Source organism: Oncorhynchus masou, chromosome 28 (assembly GCF_036934945.1).
Source record: "Oncorhynchus masou masou isolate Uvic2021 chromosome 28, UVic_Omas_1.1, whole genome shotgun sequence".
Lineage (NCBI taxonomy): Eukaryota > Metazoa > Chordata > Actinopteri > Salmoniformes > Salmonidae > Oncorhynchus > Oncorhynchus masou.
Window position 1 is genome coordinate 56,059,849 of NC_088239.1, and position 21,519 is coordinate 56,081,367.

General features: G+C 42.0%; 1 protein-coding gene across 1 annotated transcript; it reads left to right on the plus strand.

The window, feature by feature from the left end:
• Positions 1 to 1,361: 1,361 nt before the first annotated feature.
• On the plus strand, positions 1,362 to 20,503 carry LOC135517940 (histone-lysine N-methyltransferase Smyd1-like). The gene is made up of 10 exons (XM_064942676.1): positions 1,362 to 1,616; positions 14,126 to 14,302; positions 14,535 to 14,742; positions 15,003 to 15,133; positions 15,217 to 15,255; positions 16,781 to 16,976; positions 17,852 to 17,944; positions 18,090 to 18,253; positions 19,707 to 19,875; positions 20,134 to 20,503. Exons 1-10 carry the CDS (start codon positions 1,483 to 1,485, stop codon positions 20,236 to 20,238), a joined length of 1,416 nt encoding a protein of 471 aa, XP_064798748.1. The 5' UTR covers positions 1,362 to 1,482; the 3' UTR covers positions 20,239 to 20,503.
• The last annotated feature ends 1,016 nt before the right edge of the window (positions 20,504 to 21,519 follow it).

The window sequence follows — 21,519 nt, forward strand, 5'->3', positions numbered from 1 at the left end:
TTTAGAATTTTTTGAAACAAGTAATTTTTCATTTCACTTCACCAATTTTGAATATTTTGTGTATGTCCATTACGTGAAATCCAAATAAAAATCTATTTAAACTGCAGGTTGTAATGCAACAAAATAGGAACAACACGAAGGGGGATAAATACTTTTGTAAGGCACTGTACATTACAAAGTAATTCAAAGCAATTCTGCTGTTATGAAGTCAAATATTTTGTGTTTGGTTCTTCAATCTCTCCCATCTTCATCTTCCTAAGAACATCTGCCAGGCACTACATGACACACACACACACACACACACACACACACACACACACACACACACACACACACACACACACACACACACACACACACACACACACACACACACACACACACACACACACACACACACACACACAAATCTTTTCCTCCTCCCTTCATCCTCTCCTCCCACCCCTGCTTTTTCCCTTATCCCCCTCCTCTTCCACCTCACCACTTACTTCTCTCCCACACTCCCTACTGTAAACAGTTTGTCTCCACAAGGCTGTGTAATCCCAGACGCATCCTCATGTGTTTTGGTGTCTTTTTTTCAAGTATTAATTACCTTGTGAAGTGAAAGGGAAAATGTGACCCATCCAGCCCTGTTTCCTATAATAAAAACGGAGTTATGTATCTGTCAACTCCTTTTTTTTATAGTATATTACAGCATTCTATAACTCATGACATTCAATGAGGTTTTATTGCTTGGTATTAAATGGGGCTATCCTATATAACTTCAAATAACAACACAGCAATGTATTCTAATTGAACTTGACCATTTTTCATAGACAGTATGTGACCGTCTTGCTGTCCTTCAGATTTATATATTTTGACAAAAGATAGGAAGGGGCACTGGATAAGAGGAACGTGTGAACAGCCAATGTGAATGAGCCAGATACAGGAAGCAGAAAGGAGAAAAAGAGAACTGGTGACTTGTGCAGAATGTGGTAATGATATAATGACTGTGGTAATGACAGATACAGTAGCTAGAGTGATAGCAAAATCAACAGAGATAACTGTTTGATCAGGCCTCTTCCCAGTCAGCTGCTTCCTACTCCCTTCCCCAGACAGACTGACAGATAGACACAGCTGCCAGACCAAAATACCCCTGCCTGGCCTGAACCAACCCCAAGGATGGGAGGACACCCAGGCAGACCTGGGCAAGTCCCCCCTATGGAGCATGCCTCCCCAGTACATCCACTCCCAATCCCCTTGACTCCCACAGCTCTCCCTCCCACCCAATCCACACACCCTTGCCCCGTCATGGTACAGTCCCACAGTCCCAGGAAGGCCAGTCTATTTATGGAGGGCGGGGTCTGGCTGAGGATAGGGGCAGGTGCTAAAAGTTTTTGGAGACTGTGAGAGTCGGTGAATGTACTTCAGCCAGCACTTTCTTCCTCTCCCACTCTTTTTACCTCTGTCTGCGAGGTGTTCCAGTCTTCTATCCACTTGGTAATGACGCTGGATATGGACAATGTGGAGGTGTTTGATACTGGGGTAAAGGGCAGAGGCCTCAGGACCACCAAGGACCTCTGTGCTGGGGAGGTGGTACTCGCTGAGCCCAGCTTCGCTGCAGTGGTCTTCGACAGGTAGGGACCAATGCATGGAGATTTTGGTCATAATGACAAAATTTCTCAGTGGCATGCACACATACATCAATTATTTCTAAGTAAGAAAGACAAATTGAATGCAAAAAGGATACTGGGGCGGCAGGGTAGCCTAGTGGTTAGAGCGTTGGACTAGTAACCGAAAGTTTGCAAGTTCGAATCCCTGAGCTGACAAGGTACAAATCTGTTCCAAGGCTGTCATTGAAAATAAGAATTTATTCTTAACTGACTTGCCTAGTAAAATAAAGGTCAAATTAAACATTTAAAAAAAAATGGTTCCTGTATCAATGCATATCCTTAACAATTTGATATTGTGGTTCTATTTATTTAAAAAAATACTTACATTCTGCTATGTCTTTGATGGGTAGGGCCTGGTTCATGGTTTGTATCGTGGTGGCCAAAAGGCCATGTATAGTATTGGTATTTCACAGTGGAGTGAGCATATCAATTACTCCTCAGGTGCCAGCCTAGTCTCATAGACTAGGCGTAACATAGTATACGTAAATCCGGGATGTTTCGTATGGTTATACACTGAGTATATAAAACATTAAGAACACATGCTCGTTCCATGACCTAGACTAACCAGGTGAATCCAGGTGAATTATATGATCCCGTATTGTTGTCACTTGTTACAATTGAGACATGGATTGTGTATGTGTGCCATTCAGAAGGTGAATGGGCAAGACCAACAATGTAAGTGCCTTTGAACGGGGTATGGTAGTAGATGACAGGCGCATTGGTTTGTGTCAAGAACTGCAACCGGGTTGCTGGGTTTTTCACATTCAACAGTTTCCCATGTATATCAAGAATGGCCCACCATTCAAAGGATATCCAGCCAACTTGACACAACTGTGGGAAGCATTGGAGTCAACATGGGCCAGCATCCCTGTGGAACCCTTTCGACACCTTGTAGAGTCCATTCCCAACCAATTTCGGCTGTTCTAATGGCAAAAGGGGGGCACAACTCAATATTAGGAAGGTGTTCCTAATGTTTGGTATACTCAATGTATAAGACAAAAGGTTATTTAAGGCAAAAACAAAAGGAGAGTGTTTGGTCGGGTGGATGGGCAGGAATATAAAGCAAACATGTCCAAACCCAAAAGTTCAGTGTTTGAATCTCAACATGGACAAATTTAGCATTTTAGCTAATTAGCAACTTTGTAACTAATTACTACTTTTTAGCTACTGCACAACTATTTGTCAGCTAACCCTTCCCCCAACCTTAACCCTTTAACCTAACTTCTAATCTTAACCTTAACCTTAACACTTAACCATAACCCCCAGCCGAGCTAACGTTAGAGTTAGCCACCTAGCTAACGTTAGCCACATCAAATTGGAATTCGTAACGTGTCATACGAATTGTACTTCGTAACATACAGTATCATACGAAATGGATGATGGACATCCACAAATTAACGCATGTCATTTCGAAACAACATATTATACTAAATGGAGGGAGACAGATTTACATTTACTATGACGTTATGTCTACCGCTGAGTCCAGATTGCAGGTGCTGGGTAGAAAATGATACCTGCTGTTTATGTATCAACATAAACATAATCAATGTAATATCTCTTTAATATTACAATCTTACAGATTCTTGAAAGAAATGTCAGTGAAGTTTGTCTAAAATTCAACATCTTGTTGTTTGAGTGCTTTATAAATGGGTTGGGTTTGTCTTTCAGATACTCATGTTGTCACACTTTCAGTGATGTGCCACTCATATACAGTAGAATGATGTCATACTATGTCCTTTGCTACCATTATTATTTTCACAAGGGGAGTCACTCTGTCCCTCTCAAATAGGAAAACAAAGGTGAGGCTATTATTACAAATGACAATGTATAGTGCAGATATTTCTTAACTATAGAAAGTCCCCACATAAAAATACATCAGTTTACTCTTGAATACTATAGTACTTACTATAGAATTCTATAGAATTATGTAGTAAACTGTAGTATACTGTAGAATCCTATACTCAAAACTGTTGTGTCCCTCAATCGTGTAATGCATACTATAGACTTTTGTTGTATACTGTATAATACTATACTACACACTGTAGTGTATCCTTCAATCATATCGTGCTTACTATAATATTTTGTCATATACTGTAGAATACTATACTACACGCTGAAGTATCCCCCTTGATTGTGTAGTGCTTACTATGTGATGTTGTAGTATACTGTGTAGAATACTATACTACACACTGTAGTATCCCTTGATCACGTAGTGCTTACTTTAGAATTTTTTGATCGATTGCACCGCTAGCTAGCTTTGTCGATGCTGTTTTTGTGAGGACAGACGCTGGGAGACGAAAAGCAAGTACAAGGAGGGAATATTTAATAAATAACAGACATGAAACAAAACAAGGACAGCATATGGAAAAGTGGAACAAAACAACATTAATGCAGACACGGGGATCAAACCGAGGAACAGACAGATATAGGAGGGGCACTATACAAAATAATGGAGTCCATTTGAGTCCAAAGATGCGCTGGTGCACGTAACGATGGTGACAGGTGTTGGTAAGGATGGGTAGCCTGGTGCCCTTGAGAGCCAGGGAGGGGAAGCTGTAACCCCCGCTCTTGGGGGTGCCACCCAGTGTCCCACCTGGGCGGCAGTGACATGGGAGTCGGATAAGCCGGCTGAGGCATGGAAGCCTGACGAGCCGGCTGAAGCGTGGGAGCCCGACGAGTCTGCTGAGACGTGGCAGCCCAACGAGCTGGCTCAGGCGTGAAAGCCCGACAATCCCGCTGAGGCGTGGGTGCCTGACGAGCCAGCTGAGGCATGACGTGGGATGGGAGCCTGATGAGCCAGCTAAGGCGTGGATGCCCGACGAGCCAGCTGAGGCATCCCCGGTTCCATCGGCAGCAGCACCTGGATCCGACGTCACCAACAAAAACATAAAACTCCCTGATGCTTCAAAAATTGGTTTCTGCATTACGTAAGGACAGACGCTGGGAGACGAAAAGCAAGTACATGGGGTAAACATTTAAGAAATACCAGACATGAAACAGAACACGGACAGCGTCTGGACAGGGGAAACAAAACGTCATTAATGCAGACACGGGGATCAAGACGAGGAACAGACAGATATAGGAGGGGCAATAAACAAAATAATGGAGTCCAGGTGAGTCCAAAGGTGCACTGGTGCGCGCAACGATGGTGACAGGTGTGCGTAATGATGGGCTGCCTGGCACACTCCAGAGCCAGGAAGGGGGAGCGGGAGCAAGCGTGACAGTTTTGATTTGAACGTGCTGTCCTTGGGGAGATCATTGCCTCTGAGGTTCCTCCCTCTAACAATTTTGTGGACATAACGTTCTATAGTAATCACTGTAGTGTTTTTGTAGACTTTACCTTAGTATTGAATATAGTGTTTTGCAGATTTGACTTTAGTATACTGCAGTATCTACTGTAGTGTTTTTGCTGACATGACAGTAGTATATTATAGTATTCACTGTAGTGTTTTTGCAGACTGTACTGTAGTATTCAATATAGTGTTTTGCAGACTTGACTGTAGTATACTGCAGTATTTACTGTAGTACTTTTGCGGATATGACTGTAGTATACTATAGTAATCACTATAGTGTTTTGTAGACTTGACTGTAGTATACTGCAGTATTTACTGTAGGGTTTTTGCGGACATGACTGTAGTATGCTATAGTATTCACTGTATGGTTTTTGCAGACTTTACTGTAGCATTCACTATAGTGTTTTGCGGATATGACTGTAATATACTGCAGTGTTTTTGAGGACATGACTGTAGTATGCTATAGTATTCACTGTCGTGTTTTTGCTGACTTTACTGTAGTATTTACTGTAGTGTTTTTGCAGACAAGACTGTAGTATATTGTAGTAACACCTGCCGACTAGAATTAGCTAAAATGGCACAACAACCGACAACCCCAGTTACTTTTTAATGAGAGGAACACCTCAACCAGAACATAAGATGCAACGGTTTGTGACAGGCCACCTATTGAGTTGGGTCAACAGTTCTGAGCAATGCAACAGACCAGACAACACCTTAGCAAAAATATACAATTTTTATTATAATTGTAACATCTAAACTTTAGACACTTTCTAGGCCCATTAAATAATGTAATTGATTATTGTCATTGATAATTGCCATTAACAGCCAATTAATTATGTAGGTTCATTGCTGTTTTGAGCCTTCGGAACTGTGTCACGCTGAGGATTATTTCTGTCTGTAATAAAGCCATTTTGTGGGGAAAAGCTCCTTCTGATTGGCTAGGCCTGGCTGCCAAGTGGGAGGGGCTATGCCCTCCCAGGCCCACCCATGGCTGCACCCCTGCCCAGTCATGTGAAGTCCATAGATTAGGGCCTAATTAATGAATTTAATTTGACTGATCTCCTTATATGAACTGTAACTCAGAAAAATCTTTAAAATTGTTATGTGTTGTGTTTATATTTTTGTTCAGTATAGATTGGAATGTACTTTATCTAGTGTAGATAAGCGACACACACACAAACACATATTACAATACAGTGTATCAATCTCTCCATCTACTGCACAGGTGGATGGCCCATGAATAAGACCACACTTTCAGTTCTGTGCACTGTACTCTGTTTCTAAATGTGTATGAGTATGTGTTTGAGTGTGTGTGTGCATTGAGGGGTCTTAGTCTCATTATCCGCTGGAATGCTGGTCACAGATATGCCTGCTTACTGCTGGCCAGTGTGGAACCATATAAGCGCTAGCGTCGGGATGACAGCAGACATAGCAGGTATTCAATGAAAGGATCACGCTCTTTGGAAAGAGGGGTGTGTGTGAGCTTTCCAAAACTAGAGAAGAAGAATAGTGCAGGGGCTGTGTGTGTGTGTCTTGTCCCCTGTCAGCTATCTGCTTACAGAAGATTTGTTAAAGCTTTACAGCATGCCAACAATCATTGCAGGCATTAATAGTTCCATTTCCTTTTAGACACACTCCCAGACACTCATAGGATAAACTGTTTACACACACAAGCCTGTCTTCAAGGTGTGGCAGTTATTTTATGGCTGTTTAGTATTGTGTTTTTGGCATAGCCATGTCACTTACATATGTTTTTATTCCTACGCTGAAGCTTTTTGCACAATCTTTGCACACCTAGAAAAAGATTGTGTTGTAGTCCACTTCGTCGTTCTATTTTTATATACAAAACCATACTGTACTCACCCGCCTTCACCTTAAGGCAAAGTTCAGAGATTGAGGAAGTTGTGTACAACATGCATGTCAAGAAAGCAAGTTTGAATGCTGCTAGATGAAAAATGCTTAGAAAGTCTGGCCTCATGTGTATTGCGTGATTGTCTATTATAGAAATGGGATCTCAGGTACCTGTTTATTGGCACATCAGGGGAATGATAGCTGGGACCAGTCGGGTGCCTGTCCACCGGGGTGTATTTAGTGATTTGGGGGCCTCCCCTACCTTTCCACAGACATTACTTGCTATGATTATGTTTATCCCACAACTGAATATATTTATTTCAAAAGCTTTTTTCATTTCAGGAATGTATTCAATATATAGGCTGCATAAAGTTGTTAACAATCAGTCAGTGGGGACCCCCTGGTCAGCTGGGGCTCGTTTAAATTGAAAACTATGAAACATACTGTAGCAAGGTTTGCCTCTGCCTGTCATAAACACATATATACAAGCATACAAGCGCAATCACACAAACATGATTAAACATTGTTTTAGGGTAATGTTTTGTTGTTTTCCTCATTGTTGAAATGGTTGAGATGTTTGCTTCATGTTCAAGTGTCAAGGGTAAAGTAAATAATGTCCTTATTTGTTCAGTTTGGATATTACTTTATAATAAGCTCACATAAAAAAATACTACAGTTTACTATAGAATACAATAGTACTTACTATAGAATTCTATAGTATTCTGCAGAGGTGGGACCAAGTCATTGTTTTATAAGTCACAGGTACGTCTTAAGTCTTAGCACTCAAGTCCCAAGTTAAGTCCCAAGTCAAGACAGGCAAGTCCGAGTCAAGTCTCAAGTCAAGACCGTCAAGTATCAAGTGAAGTCTCAAGTCCTAAACTTTGAGTTTTGAGTCCTAAACAAGTCATAATGTGCTCTTCACCAAATGTAATACCATTTCATATTTTTAACAAGATTAAGTTAGTATATTACATTTACGCAAATCATGAATGCTTTTAAAAATATCTATATATTTATTACTTTCCAAATAAATGTTATATTTCCATGGAAATACATGGGTAGCCATGAGAAAGACACATCCCCCCAATAGTGATCGACTATCGAGGATTGCTATGGGGCGCAATCGGGCGATGTCGGCTTGTACACAATTGCCCAACCTTAACACACACACACTCTCTCTCTCTCTCTCTCTCTCTCTTTCTCCCTCTCTCTCTCTCCCTCTCTCTCTCTCTGTGGTTACGGTAGGCTAACGTATGTCAATGGTTTTAGGAACAGCAGTAACATCAGGCAGGATTTAGGCTACCAACTGCCTAGCCAGTTGTAGCTCAATCTTGGGTGCAATGATCAAGTTCCCACACTGACTGACTATGTGGAGGCTCATTGATTTAACGTTATGTTAGCCTACACTAGTAAAGTAATAAAATATATAGCTGTCAGCTATATTAGCCACAACTTACCCTTCTTTGTGCAGCTTCAAATGTCGAACAAAGTTGGAAATTGTTGCGCCTCCGTCTGTAATTTTTTCCACGCATGTTTTGCAAGTTGCAATCTGTTTTTTATTGATATGTCGTCTTTATATCCGAAAATAAAAATGTTGGGAATCATCTTTCCAAGGGCTCCATCTGAATTCACCCCCCGACGTTCCTCTGCACTGTCAATCACATCTTTTTTTCGGCTTGCACAATTTGATTGGCTGCTGTCCGATTCAAACTGTAATCCGTTAAATGAAGAGTTGATGCTCTGCACACTTTTTATAATAGCATAACTTTTAATATTTGGGCTTGGGGAGGTTATCAAGTCAGGTCGAGTCATAAGGCTCAAGTCCAAGTCAAGTCACAAGTCATTGGTGTTAAAGTCAAAGTCGAGTTGCAAGTCATCATATTTGTGACTCGAGTCTAAGTCATGTGACTTGAGTCCACACCTCTGGTGTTCTGTAGTAAACTGTAGTACACTGTAGAATACTATATTACACTCTGTAGTATCCCTCAATACTGTGTAGTGCTTACTATAGAATGTTGTAGAATATTGTAGAATATTATACTACAACACCGTAATATCCCTCGATCGTGTAGCACTTACTATATCATTTTGTAGTATACTGTAGAATATTATACTATACACTGTAGTATCCCTCGATAGTGTCAGGACCCGGTTACGAACCTGGGTCTCCGGAGTGAGAAACAGTCACTTAACCAACTGAGCCACGAATAGTCAGCAGAACCCAGAAGATGAGGCAGACACAGCAGTACTTAAGACGGTGTATTTAATAAAGTGAAAAGGAGAAGTCCTTAAATACAAAAATGGCAAATCCAAAAGGTGGTAGGAATAGCACAAAAAAGCCTCAAGAGACACTCAAAAAAAAAAACAGAATTCCACAAGAGCATCCACCAGAATCGACAGGAAACCACAGAACACTAGGGCTGGGTGCTAACATACAAACACAGAGCACAGAACTGAGGGAAACTAAGGGTTTAAATACAATCAGGGGAAACGAGGTACAGGTGCAAATAATAATGGGGAACAAGGGAAAAAACATAAGGTCAAAAAGCACAATGGGGGCATCTAGTGACCAAAACCCGGAACAACCCTGGCCAAATCCTGACAGATAGTGCTAATATCCCTCGATAGTGCTTAATATATACAGTAATTTTGTAGTATGCTGCCAAATATTATACTACACACTGTAGTATCCCTTGATCATGTAGTGCATACTATAGAATGCTGTAGTATACTGTAGAATAATATATACTACATACTGTATTGATATGCTAATATTAAATTAGCATATGTCCCTTTCATTCCCCTCCCCCATATCTCAATGTGTGCCACCCATGACTGAAAAACCTTCATGCCAAGTAGAGACCATATATTGTTAAATAAAATATTCTCCATACCTAATTAATTCAATGGAAACAAAAACGACATAGGAAGATCGGTAGGAGGCGAGTTTGATAACGACTCACCCCGCTCCTGTACAAAGGACCGAAGACAGCTTTTTAAGTGACTTCTTACATATTTTCCATGTCTTAAAAATGTTTTACTTTTGTCAAATCATTTGTACACATTTTAAATGGCTTTTACAGAATTGGATGTTTTACATAGAAAAGTACTTTTAATTATGGCTTGTTTTTATTGGTTTTAACAACATGTACTTTTTAACAAATTTACATGTAATATCCAAATGCTGTTTTTATGCTTTTATGCCATTTTTACGTGTAAAAAAATGATGTACAAAAATATATATGAGCTGTTTTCAAGGAAATGCGATAAAACTTTTCCAAAAGAAAAAATCAACAATAAGCACAACCATTCATCCCACTACTCAAAAATCACAAAACTCCCCTCCCAGTATCTTGAAGAAGAAGTTTCCATCCCCTATGTAAAGTTTTTCATAAAGTTATTTCCTCTTTCCTCCAACTCAAGTCCCCTAAACCGGGTTTGTATCCTATTCCCAACCTTTACCCTAAACCAGCTTCGTATCCTCTTGTATTTTTTACATTACTTCTTTACTTATTAAAATCCATAAAAATGTGTATTCATCAAGTTGAGAAAAAAAGAGAACTCCCCCATCCCCTCCCTCTTGTACCTTGCCAAACTTGACCTTCATCAGACAGAAGGTCAACCTAACCGGTCAGACCACTGTCCTACCTACAGTACATACAGGTTATTGTAATGTAGTCTGTGTGTAGCTGGTGTAGAAGGGTCAGGCGCAGGACAGCCGATATGAGTAAATAAACATATTTTACTCAAAAATAGACAAATACAATACAAAATAAGCGAGCCCACATAAACGGATCGTATTACATAAAAACAATCACTCACAAACAAACATGGGGGAACAGAGGGTTAAATAATGAACAAGTAATTGGGGAATTGAAACCAGGTGTATAAGACAAAGACAAAACAAATGGAAAATAAAAAGTGGATCGGCGATGGCTAGAAGGCCGGTGACGTCTACCAATGAACGCCGCCCGAACACAGAGAGAGACCGACTTCAGGGGAAGTCGTGACAGTTATGGACAATTTGCTTTTTTGTGTTTGTCCAGTAATTTTCCTCAAGGAGAAAACCCCCAAAATGTTTTTTTTCAAGATTATTAAAAATATAATAAAACAAAAGACAATTCAACAAAAGCACTATAGTAAATACTACATATACTACCGTAATGTCTGCAAAAACAGTACAGTAAACACTACATTCATGTCCACAAATACACTGCAGTAAATACTACAGTATTCAGTCTTCTACAGTACAGTATTACAGAATACTACAGTATTCTAGTGTTTTTGCCCAAAAACCCAGCGCAAAAACACAACCATGAATACTATAGTAAAGTCCGCAAAAAAGGTACTGTGAAAACTATAGTATATACTGTACATCAGTTGGGGTCTCTATAAGCTTGAATATGAGTTCCTAAACATAGCATGAAAGTGTATCCTTGTAGCTCTGTGGGCTAATATAGTCAAAATATTTGCCTTGGTGTAAGTTGAGCCAATGACCATGGGGTAAGTTGAGCCAATAGTTGAGCCAATGGCAAGTTGAGCAAATCTAAGTGTTTTCTTCCTAGACGTGATGCAAGGCATCATCACTGAGATGTGAGGTAACAACAGTGCTGGCCTATGTTAAAAGTGTAAAAATAATGTACAAAGTGTTTGTTAGGTTTAAAGCCTGTTAAAAGACGCAATTTTCTTCCTAGACGTGATGCAAGGCATCATCACTGAGATGTGAGGTAACAACAGTGCTGGCCTATGTTAAAAGTGTAAAAATAATGTACAAAGTGTTTGTTAGGTTTGAAGCCTGTTAAAAGACGCTTAAACTTATTAACAGACAAAAAAGTGATTGTGATTGTTTTGATTTGTGTTTGGGAAATAAAGATAGACATGGTTTTAAAAAGGTAGTGGTAATATTTCATTCAGTACAGACATTTGTACACGGTTTAACCCGGGGGAGGGTCGTGTCAAATGACCACTTTTTTGGACAAGTTATGTTTTCAAAACTGTAATGTTTACATGAATTCTGATTATTTCCAGGTATACACAACATTCTGAAATATATGCAGATATCTTTGCTATAAAGAAAATTAGATTTCCTTTTACGGAATGATGCTGATTGTAAAAAATGGCTCAATTTACCAACTCTCCCCTACTTATAGTAAACCAGAACAGATATAGTGGTGGAGCTCAACAAGTACACGGAATGACAGTGGAAACATTCTCAGATGAAGTGCAAACAGAGTTTTAGAGAGAGAGAGAAGTTTGGAAGGTGTGTGGGGAATACCATCATATTTCTGTAAAGTCATCTCAGTATAGCCCATTACATAAATACAGTGCATTCGGAAAGTATTCAGACCCCTTCACTTTTTCCACATTTTGTTACTTTACAGCCGTATTCTAAAATTGATTACATTGTTTTTTCCCCCCATCAATCAACACACAATACCCCATAATGACAAAGCAAAAACAGGTTTATCATTCTTTTTGCAAATATATTAAAATAGATCACATTTACATAAGTATTCAGACCCTTTACTCAGTACTTTGTGGAAGCACCTTTGGCATCAATTACAGCCTCAAGTCTTCTTGGGTATGACGCTACAAGCTTGCCACACCTGTATTTGGGGAGTTTCTCCCATTCTTCTCTGCAGATCCTCTCAAGCTCTGTCAGGTTGGATGGGGAGCATCGCTGCACAGCTATTTTCAGGTCTCTCCAGAGATGTTCGATTGGGTTCAAGTCCGGGATCTGGCTGGGACACTCAAGGACATTCAGGGACTTGTCCTGAAGCCATTCCTGCATTACCCTTCTACCCTTCAGTACCCTTCTCCAGATCTGTGCCCTGACACAATCCTGTCTTGGAGCTTTACGGACAATCCCTTCGACCTCATGGCTTGGTTTTTGTTCAAATGTATACATTTGCAAAACAAATTAAAAACCCGTTTTCTCTTTGTCATGGGGTATTGTGTAGCTTGATGAGGATTTTTTTATTTATTTAATCCATCTGAGAATAAGATGTAATGTAACAAAATGTGGGAAAAGTCAAGGAGTCTGAATACGAGGCAATATTTATTGGGTCTGTATGAAAAAGGGCGAGGGAAAAGGGCGATGCACTGAAAAAAGGGCAAGGGAAGAGGATAGCCAGGAAAGACATATAGAAAAAAGGAGAGAGGAAATATGAGGTAAGTAGTTAAGGGACTGAGAGATTTAAATGCTGACACAGAACAGGTCTTTCTCTTCACTGATAAGGTACAGAAATGGCTCACCACTCAGTTTGCTGTGAGAGCGTATTATCATTCATCCCTAAACCTACACTCTCCAGCACACCAACATATCCCTGTTTTTTTAAATCTATTTAATGTCTTCTCCAACCGGCTGGCTTCTTACACTACCATGGCCATCTAATCACCCCCAGCTTCAAATAGGCGCAGTCACTCGTTTTAAGACCCACCAGAGTGAAAATTGCTAGTGAAATAAATCCACTCCATTATCAGTCCATGATGTCATCCACTGGTCATTGCTTTGCGTTGTTATTCTCTACCCCATATACACTAATTATACTAAACATTAGGAACAACTTCCTAATATTGAGTTGCACCCCACCATTTTGCCCTCATAACAGCCTCAATACGTTGGGGAATGGACTCTACAAAGTGTCGAAAGCGTTCCACAGGGATGCTGGCCCATGTTGACTCCAATGCTTCCCACAGTTGTGTTAAGTTGGCTGGATATCCTTTGGATGGTGGACCATTCTTGATACACACAGGAAATTGTTGAGCGTGAAAAACCCTGCGGCGTTGCAGTTCTTGACACAAACCATTCAAAGGCACTTCAATCTTTTGTCTTGCCCATTCATCCTCTGAATGGCACATGTACACAATCCAACACAATCCATGTCTCAATTGTCTCAAGGCTTAAAGATCCTCCTTTAACCTGCCTCCTCCCCTTCATCTACACTGATGGAAGTTGTTTTAAAAAGTGACATCAATAAGGGCTCATATCTTTCACCTGGATTCACCTGGTCAGTCTGTCATGGAAAGAGCATGTTCTTTATGTTTTGTATACTCCGTGTATAAGCTATGTTCCCAGGACAGTTTGGAACTTCATTTCCCACAGGGCCTATATAGTAGTTCGGACTGATTTCTCTAGGGACCATGTGTGTGGGCCTGCCATTAGGTTTTATGGTAACAGGTTTCCACTAAATCTGATAGTTACCAAGGACAGAAGGGAGGATGAGAGCGCAGCAGGATTTGATTTTCAATTGTTTCAGGGGGCTGGTAAACCCCTGAACCCCATAAGAAATCATGACCTCTAACCCTTGACCTCCCCACTTTTCCCAGTCTGTCTCAGCAGGTGTGTCATAGCTGCTTCCGTCGCCAGGCCAACCTCCACCGATGTGCCCAGTGTAAGTTTGCCCATTACTGTGACCGCACCTGTCAGACTGCATGCTGGGACGAGCACAAGCAGGAGTGTGGTGCCATCAAGAAGAACGGAAAGGCCCCCAATGAGAATGTCCGGTAAGAAGGAGGGAGGAGAGAGAGTGGAGGAGGGAGAAAAATAGAGGAGAAGGAGAGAGAGTTAGCAGAGAGAGGTGGTGGAGGAAGGAGAGAGAGGGGAGTAGGAAGAGGATGGATGGACAGGGGAAGGTGAGTGGTTGCCAATGCCTTGCTAAGTTGCATAAAAAAGAAACCAGGCTATGTCAGCCACTCATATAAAACTATAATGCTAACTCTCCCTGTCCCTCTCCAGTCTTGCTGCCCGTGTGCTGTGGCGCATACAGAAGGACACAGGCATTGTGTCGGACAGCCAGCTGACCTCAGTGGACCAGCTGGAGGACCACGTGGCCGACATGCCTGCCGACAACCTCAAAGAGCTCAAGATCGACGTGCACAACTTCCTGGACTACTGTCCCAACACCAGGCATGGCGTGGAGTACATCTCACACATCTTTGGCATAGTACGTATCAATGAGTTAGTCATCTTACCATCCATCTTACCATTTAGTGGTCTTGGCACAGTACGTACAAGACCACTAGTTGATCTATTTTGACTATAGTATGTGTTATTTTACTCTCTATAGACTGTGAGGTAGTGTCCTTAACCATTCATCTCTTTATTCATCTCTCTCTGTCTTCTTCCACTGTCATTCTCATTCCATCTCTCTCTCCCCTCTTTCTTTTTTTTCTCTCCATCCCCCCTTTCTCCATCCATCTGTAGATCAACTGTAATGGTTTTACTCTGAGTGACCAGAGGGGTCAGCAGGCAGTGGGAGTAGGTCTGTTCCCTAACCTGTGTCTGGTCAACCATGACTGCTGGCCCAACTGTGCTGTCATCCTCAACCATGGCAAGTATGTATCCCCCAAGAGAGGGAGAGGGAGAGACAAAACTTTTGTACATGATTTGTAAACTCTTTGACTGCCATCTCTTCCAGTCAGTCAGCTCTGAATGCAACCTTCCACTCTAAGAGAAGGTGGGTCTTTCTGCCTGCTTCAAACTAACATCTAACCTTTGAACCTTGAGCATCCGATCCTCAAAGATCTCATTAACACATGTTATTAACCCTCAATCACTGGACGTTAGCGAGGAAGTCAACAGAACAACAGGACCAAATGACAGTCAGGCATTCTAATCTTGACCATGACATTGAATAGTGTGATTTCCCCTATATTTCCCTATGTTTCCTTCTTTACCACAGGACCGTTTCCTCATTAAGCATGATCAAATTAATCATTATCATAAAATGATTATCAAATCTAACCCCTAAAGTTAATAACTGAGGGGAAAACAGAATATTACGAAACAAATTGTGTCTGTCCGACTATAGCTTAGCTCTCAGTAGGACTGAGTTGCTATTCTGCTTGAGGCTTTGTTGTGTGAAGTGTGTCTATTGTTAGATTTTGCTCAGTTTTCAGTCACCTACCTGATAAGATTACTTCAAACATCACATCATAACGTGAATGTATTTTTAGACTTCTAGACTGCCTGCACTGTGTTGGTGATGATGGCTGTTTTTGGTTGTCTGTCAGTGCAAAATCACAAAACTGCTTTGTTAGAATGTTGTTTCAAGTTGAGTGAAATGAAAACCCCCACACTGAGCTTGCAGCTGGGCTATGGATGTTCCTCCAAAGCATATTTATTATTCATCAGGAGCCAACAGTCCAAGATGTTGAGCTCTGAACGATCAATATAACTTCCTCTGAACCACGAGCTGCAAGGATTATCCAATCAGTGATGTTTATGTTTGCTGACTGGTCAATGAAGGTTTCCTACCTCCCAAAAAAATACAAAAATGCTGTCAGCTCCCTAGCCAACTATGTCACTGCAATAACTTTCCTGGCCTTTCGCTATTGTAGCAATTGAGAGAGAACATTCATAGCAGGGCTTGAACTTCCAGACCTGTCCTAGTAGTGCAGCGGTCTAAGGCACTGCTTCTTAGTGCATGGTTCAAATCCAGGCTGTATCACATCTGGCTGTGATTGGGAGTCCCATCAAGTGTTTCACAATTGGCCCAGTGCGCTACGGGTTTGGCCAGGGTAGGCCTTCATTGTAAATAAGAATTTGTTCTTAACTAACTTGCCTAGTTAAATAAATAAAAAAACAGGGAAAGCTGTAAAGGTCCAGAGACCGACAAGGGGCTACACTACACTACCCCCTTTACCATCCTTTATGGTTACTACCCTCACACTACACTACCCCCTTTACCCTCCCTTATGGTTACTACCCTCACACTACACTACCCCCTTTACCATCCCTTATGGTTACTACCATCACACTACACTACCCCCTTTACCATCCCTTATGGTTACTACCCTCACACTACACTACCCCCTTTACCTTCCCTTATGGTTACAACCATCACATCACACTACATCACTCCCTTATCCCTTATGCTCCAGGGCCTGTTCTTTCAGCATGTGACATGCAGACCTCACAAGCTGATCCTAGAGCAGCTGTTACTCTGGCACTAGGCTAACCATGCCGCCCTGCTCCCTCAGGGTTGAGCTGCGTGCGCTTGGTAAGATTGCTGAGAATGAGGAGCTGACGGTGGGCTACGTGGACTTCCTGAACGTGTCAACGGACCGCCAGAGAGCCCTGAAGCACCAGTACTACTTTGACTGCACCTGCAAAAGCTGCAGCAAGAACCTCAAAGATGACCTAATGATGGCTGCCAAGGAGACCGAAGGCAACAAGGTGGGAGAAGTAGTGACACGTTGAGGGCAGAGTTGGGGTCAATTCATTACATTCCAAACAGTGGGGTCCTGGGTCCTTGGCCCCATGCCGTACCCAGACTCACGTTGGGCACATAACCCTATCACACAGATGGGCATCTCACAGCTGATGCACCAGAAGCATGTAGTCAAATGCACAAATGAACACCTGATCATACCTCTGAGGGCCCAGGGGCCAACAACACATTACCCTAATTACTTTTCAGTTCAATAAAGTTCCATGCTTCCCCTCTCCCTTAATGGATCTCAACTCTCACTGTACTCGTGCCTCACATGAGATCCCAACCCTAAATATCAGATATCATAGATAGAACAAAATACATGTAGCAGTTGATATGAAATTAAGTTTTTCTGATTTCATCTGAGATATGGTAACCTGATGCTGAATTCCAATTGATTGTCTGAGACATCGCAAAATAATATGACTAACTCTCTTGTCACATGACCATATCTTTAGACATGGGTTAATGCCATGGACCTGGATATGTGTTATATCAGTATCTATGTATGGGAATTGACTTGGAGCAAATTATGATTAAGTCACAAGGTGTGTAACACAAGTATAAGTCCATTTTTTGCCGGACCATTAGTCTCCTCACACAGCTGCTGTGTCTGTGAGAAGAGACTACTGGGACCTGAACACATTATACAACATTTCCTTCAATGGAACACTGTTTTCAGAGTTGTTGGATATGTCACTCTCTTGTGGTTGTCTGCAGTAGTGCATTTTCCTTTACTGTCAATGATCAGGAGTGAATGATGGTGGAATGTGCAATGTGCATACTCCCAAATGTTAATACACTGACGCTGCTGTGTTTACTATATTCTCTCTCTCAGCCCTCTGATGAGCTTGTGAAAGAGGTACAGGAGTTAAGTTTGAAGTGCCTGGCCAAGGTTGAGGCGGCTCGTACTGCAGGGGACTTTCATGAGGTAACAACAACAACCCCCTCCTTTACCTTTAGGGATGGCTTTGGAGTTTGGTAAATACCTCTCTTTCACTGTCCCATATAATTCACTCTCCCTCTTTTGTTAAACCTGCTAAATTCCCCCTCCATCCCTCCCTTTCCCTGCACAGGTGGTGAAGCTGTGTCGTGAGTGTCTGGACAAACAGGAACCTGTGTTGGCTGATACACACCTGTACCAACTGCGTATGCTGAGTGCAGCCAGCGAGGTGCTGTCCTACCTAAAGTTCTTCTCTGAGGCTGCAGAATACTCACGCAGGATGGTGGAGGGATACATGTGAGTGTTTGTAATGGGGACAGAGTGGTGGAGACTAATCTAATGGACCATATGAAGATTTGCATGTCTACAGCTTTAAAATCCCATTTCTATGTTTACATTTCAGTCATTTAGCAGACGCTCTCATCCAGAGCGACTTACAGTTAGTGTATTCATCTTAAGATAGCTAGATAGGACAACAACATACACTACATGGTCGTCGAACATCTCATTCCAAAATAATGGGTATTAATATGCAGTTAGTCTCCCCTTTGCTGCTATAACAGCCTCTACTCTTCTGGGAAGGCTTTCCACTAAATGTTGGAACATTGCTGCGGGGACTTGCTTCCATTCAGCCGCAAGAACATTAGTGAGGTCGGACACTGAAGTTGGGCGATTAGGCCTGACTCGCAGTTGGTGTTCCAATTCATCCCTAAGGTGTTCAATTGGGTGAGGTCAGGGCTCTGTGCAGGCCAGTCAAGTTCTTCCACACCGATCTCGACAAACCATTTCTGTATGGACCTCACTTTGTGCACGGGGGCATTGTCATGCTGAAACAGGAAAGGGCCTTCCCCAAACTGTTGCCACAAAGTTGGAAGCACAGAAATGTCTAGAATGTCATTGTATGCTGTAGCTTTAAGATTTCCCTTCACTGGAACTAAGGGGCCTAGCCCAAACCATGGAAAACAGCCACAGACCATTATTCCTCCTGCACCAAACTTTACCGTTGGCACTATGCATCTGGGCACTTAGCATTCTCCTGGCATACGCAAACTCAGATTTGTCCATCGGACTGCTAAATGGTGAAGCGTGATTCATCACCCTAGAGAACGCGTTTCCACTGCTCCAGAGTCCAATGGCGGCAAGCTTTACACCACTCCAGCCGTGCTTGGCATTGCGCATTGGTGATTTTAGGCTTATGTGCAGCTGCTGGCTCCCAACGAACAGTTCTTGTGCTGACATTGCTTCCAGGGTCAGTTTGTAACTTGGTAGTGAGTGTTGCAACTGAGGACAGATGATTTTTACACACTTCAGCCCTCACCGGTCCCGGTCTGTGAGCTTGTGTGGCCTACCACTTCGCAGCTGAGATGTTGTTGCTCCTAGAAGTTTCCACTTCACAATAACAGCACTTACAGTTGACCGGGGCAACTCTAGCAGGGCAGACATTTGACAAACTAACTTGTTCTAACTTGTTGGGAAGGTGGCATCCTATGACACTACCATGTTGAAAGTCACTGAGCTCTTCAGTAAGGCCATTCTACTGCCAGTGTTTGTCGATGGAGATTGCATAGCTGTGTGCTCGATTGTACACACCTGTCAGCAACGGTGTGGCTGAAATAGCCGAATCCACTAATTTGAAGGGGTGTCCACATACTTTTGTATATTTAGTGCACTAATTACTTAATCTTAAACATGTTCTCTTTTCCTCCCCTTCCCTTTGCACCAACCCTCTTCTATCTCTTCTCCTGTGCAGGAAGTTGTACCACCCCAATAACGCCCAGTTGGGCATGGCCACCATGCGGGCTGGCGTGATTCACTGGCACGCAGGGCTCATCGAGGTGGGCCATGGCATGATCTGCAAGGCCTACGCCATTCTCATGATCACACATGGACCCAACCACTCCATCACCAAGGACTTGGAGGTACACTAGACTACAGGCTGCCTCAATAGTTTGATTAACCTATGACATTAGAAAAAGATAGCATGGGGCCAGTTCAGTAGGGTATAATGTTACAGAACATTCAATAACAATGTGTGGAAGGGAGATATAATTGTCAGGTAGAATAGTGAAGTGTAAGCTCTATTGTTTACCTATCTATAATTTCACCTCACTGAATACTAATTTCCCAGATTATACCAGACCAGTCTACCTTTTGACCCCTGACCCCTTGTTTCCTAGTCAATGCGTATGCAGACCGAGATGGAGCAGAGGATTTTCAAGCAGAATGAGTGCGTCTACCACAGCATGAGAGAGGCTGCCCTGCAGAACAAGCCCATGGCATGATGGCTGAGGCAGTCAGTGTTGAGGAAAACGTCAAGGCCCTCTTCCACAAGCAATGAGCTTCTGTACACACCACTTTCATACCATTGAAATGCAGTGGTCACCAAATCTGCCCCCCAAAATACTTATTGGCTGGCCCGCAACTACAGCTGTAAGGCTCAAAGTTCCTATGAACGTCTTACCTTTTTTTAGCTAGTAAACATTAAATCAGTATACCCACCATGTGCCATATTACCATGTCAAATATTGAATGATAAATGCAATAAAAGTGAACACTGGGTAGAGTCTGGAGTCTGTTTTGCTATACATTGCAGCTCAACCAATCAAAGCTAAGGATCAACTCTTTATAGACAAACCATAGAAGTCAATACATTTTCTTAATTTATTCAAAAAGGGTTGAGAGATCACTACATGCGCTTACTTATCCTCTTGCAGACGATGGGGCGAAGAGTCATGGTCTGGAAATATAAAGGGTGCACACAGATGAGGTTTTACAGCCCAGTTACATTTGAAGGAGGAAAATTCCACCCCTTGTTGACAATTCAAACCCATTCTAGTCCCCAACCATAATACTCACAACGATGATGTTCCGTGACTGACTCAATGCCCTTCAGTGAGACGTTTAGCATGTTCCCAACCAGGTTCACCTTAGCCTGGGAAAGGGTAGAGGAGTTAGTGCATGACATACCATGCAAGTTAGCACACTACGACTTGTTATAAGTAGGTTTAGCACCACTCATAGAATGGGTCATGGAAAAAAAGAACACATTCAAAGTAGGGAGAGCAACTGTTCATTGATCGCTACATGTGTAGACTTTTGCTCCAGTTCTAAGGAAACTGATAAACATTTTATATGGTGCAAAAGCTGAACTGGAACAAATGCCTGCACACTTTGGCCCTCCAGGACTGGAATCCCCCATCTATGTAATTTACAGCTTAAGTACAAGTTAGCCAATGTGCAGGTGCGCCCATGAGGCCACAAGTAAGTGTGGGTGTGTCTGGTTGAGCAACTCACCTTGTTCTTCTCTCCAGTCATCATCTCCAGCTTAGCCCCCTGGCCAACTGTGAATGAGTTGATCATGAATTTGGTGTCTCAAATAAAATCAAATTGTATTGGTCACATACACATGGTTAGCAGATGTTCATGCGAGTGTAGCGAAATGCTTGTGCTTCTAGTTACGACAATGCAGTAATATCTAAGAAGTAATCTAACAATTCCCAAACAGCTACCTACTACACACAAATCTAAAGGGATGGAATATGAATATGTACAAATAAATATTT

Bases quoted from the DNA above. Each gene is read 5' to 3' on its own strand.
- LOC135517940 (XM_064942676.1), top strand. From the start codon at position 1,483: ATGACGCTGGATATGGACAATGTGGAGGTGTTTGATACTGGGGTAAAG. The intron at 1,617-14,125 runs GTAGGGACCAAT...CACTTTTCCCAG, and splicing joins GCTGCAGTGGTCTTCGACAG to TCTGTCTCAGCAGGTGTGTC. The intron at 16,977-17,851 runs GTGGGAGAAGTA...TCTCTCTCTCAG, and splicing joins AGGAGACCGAAGGCAACAAG to CCCTCTGATGAGCTTGTGAA.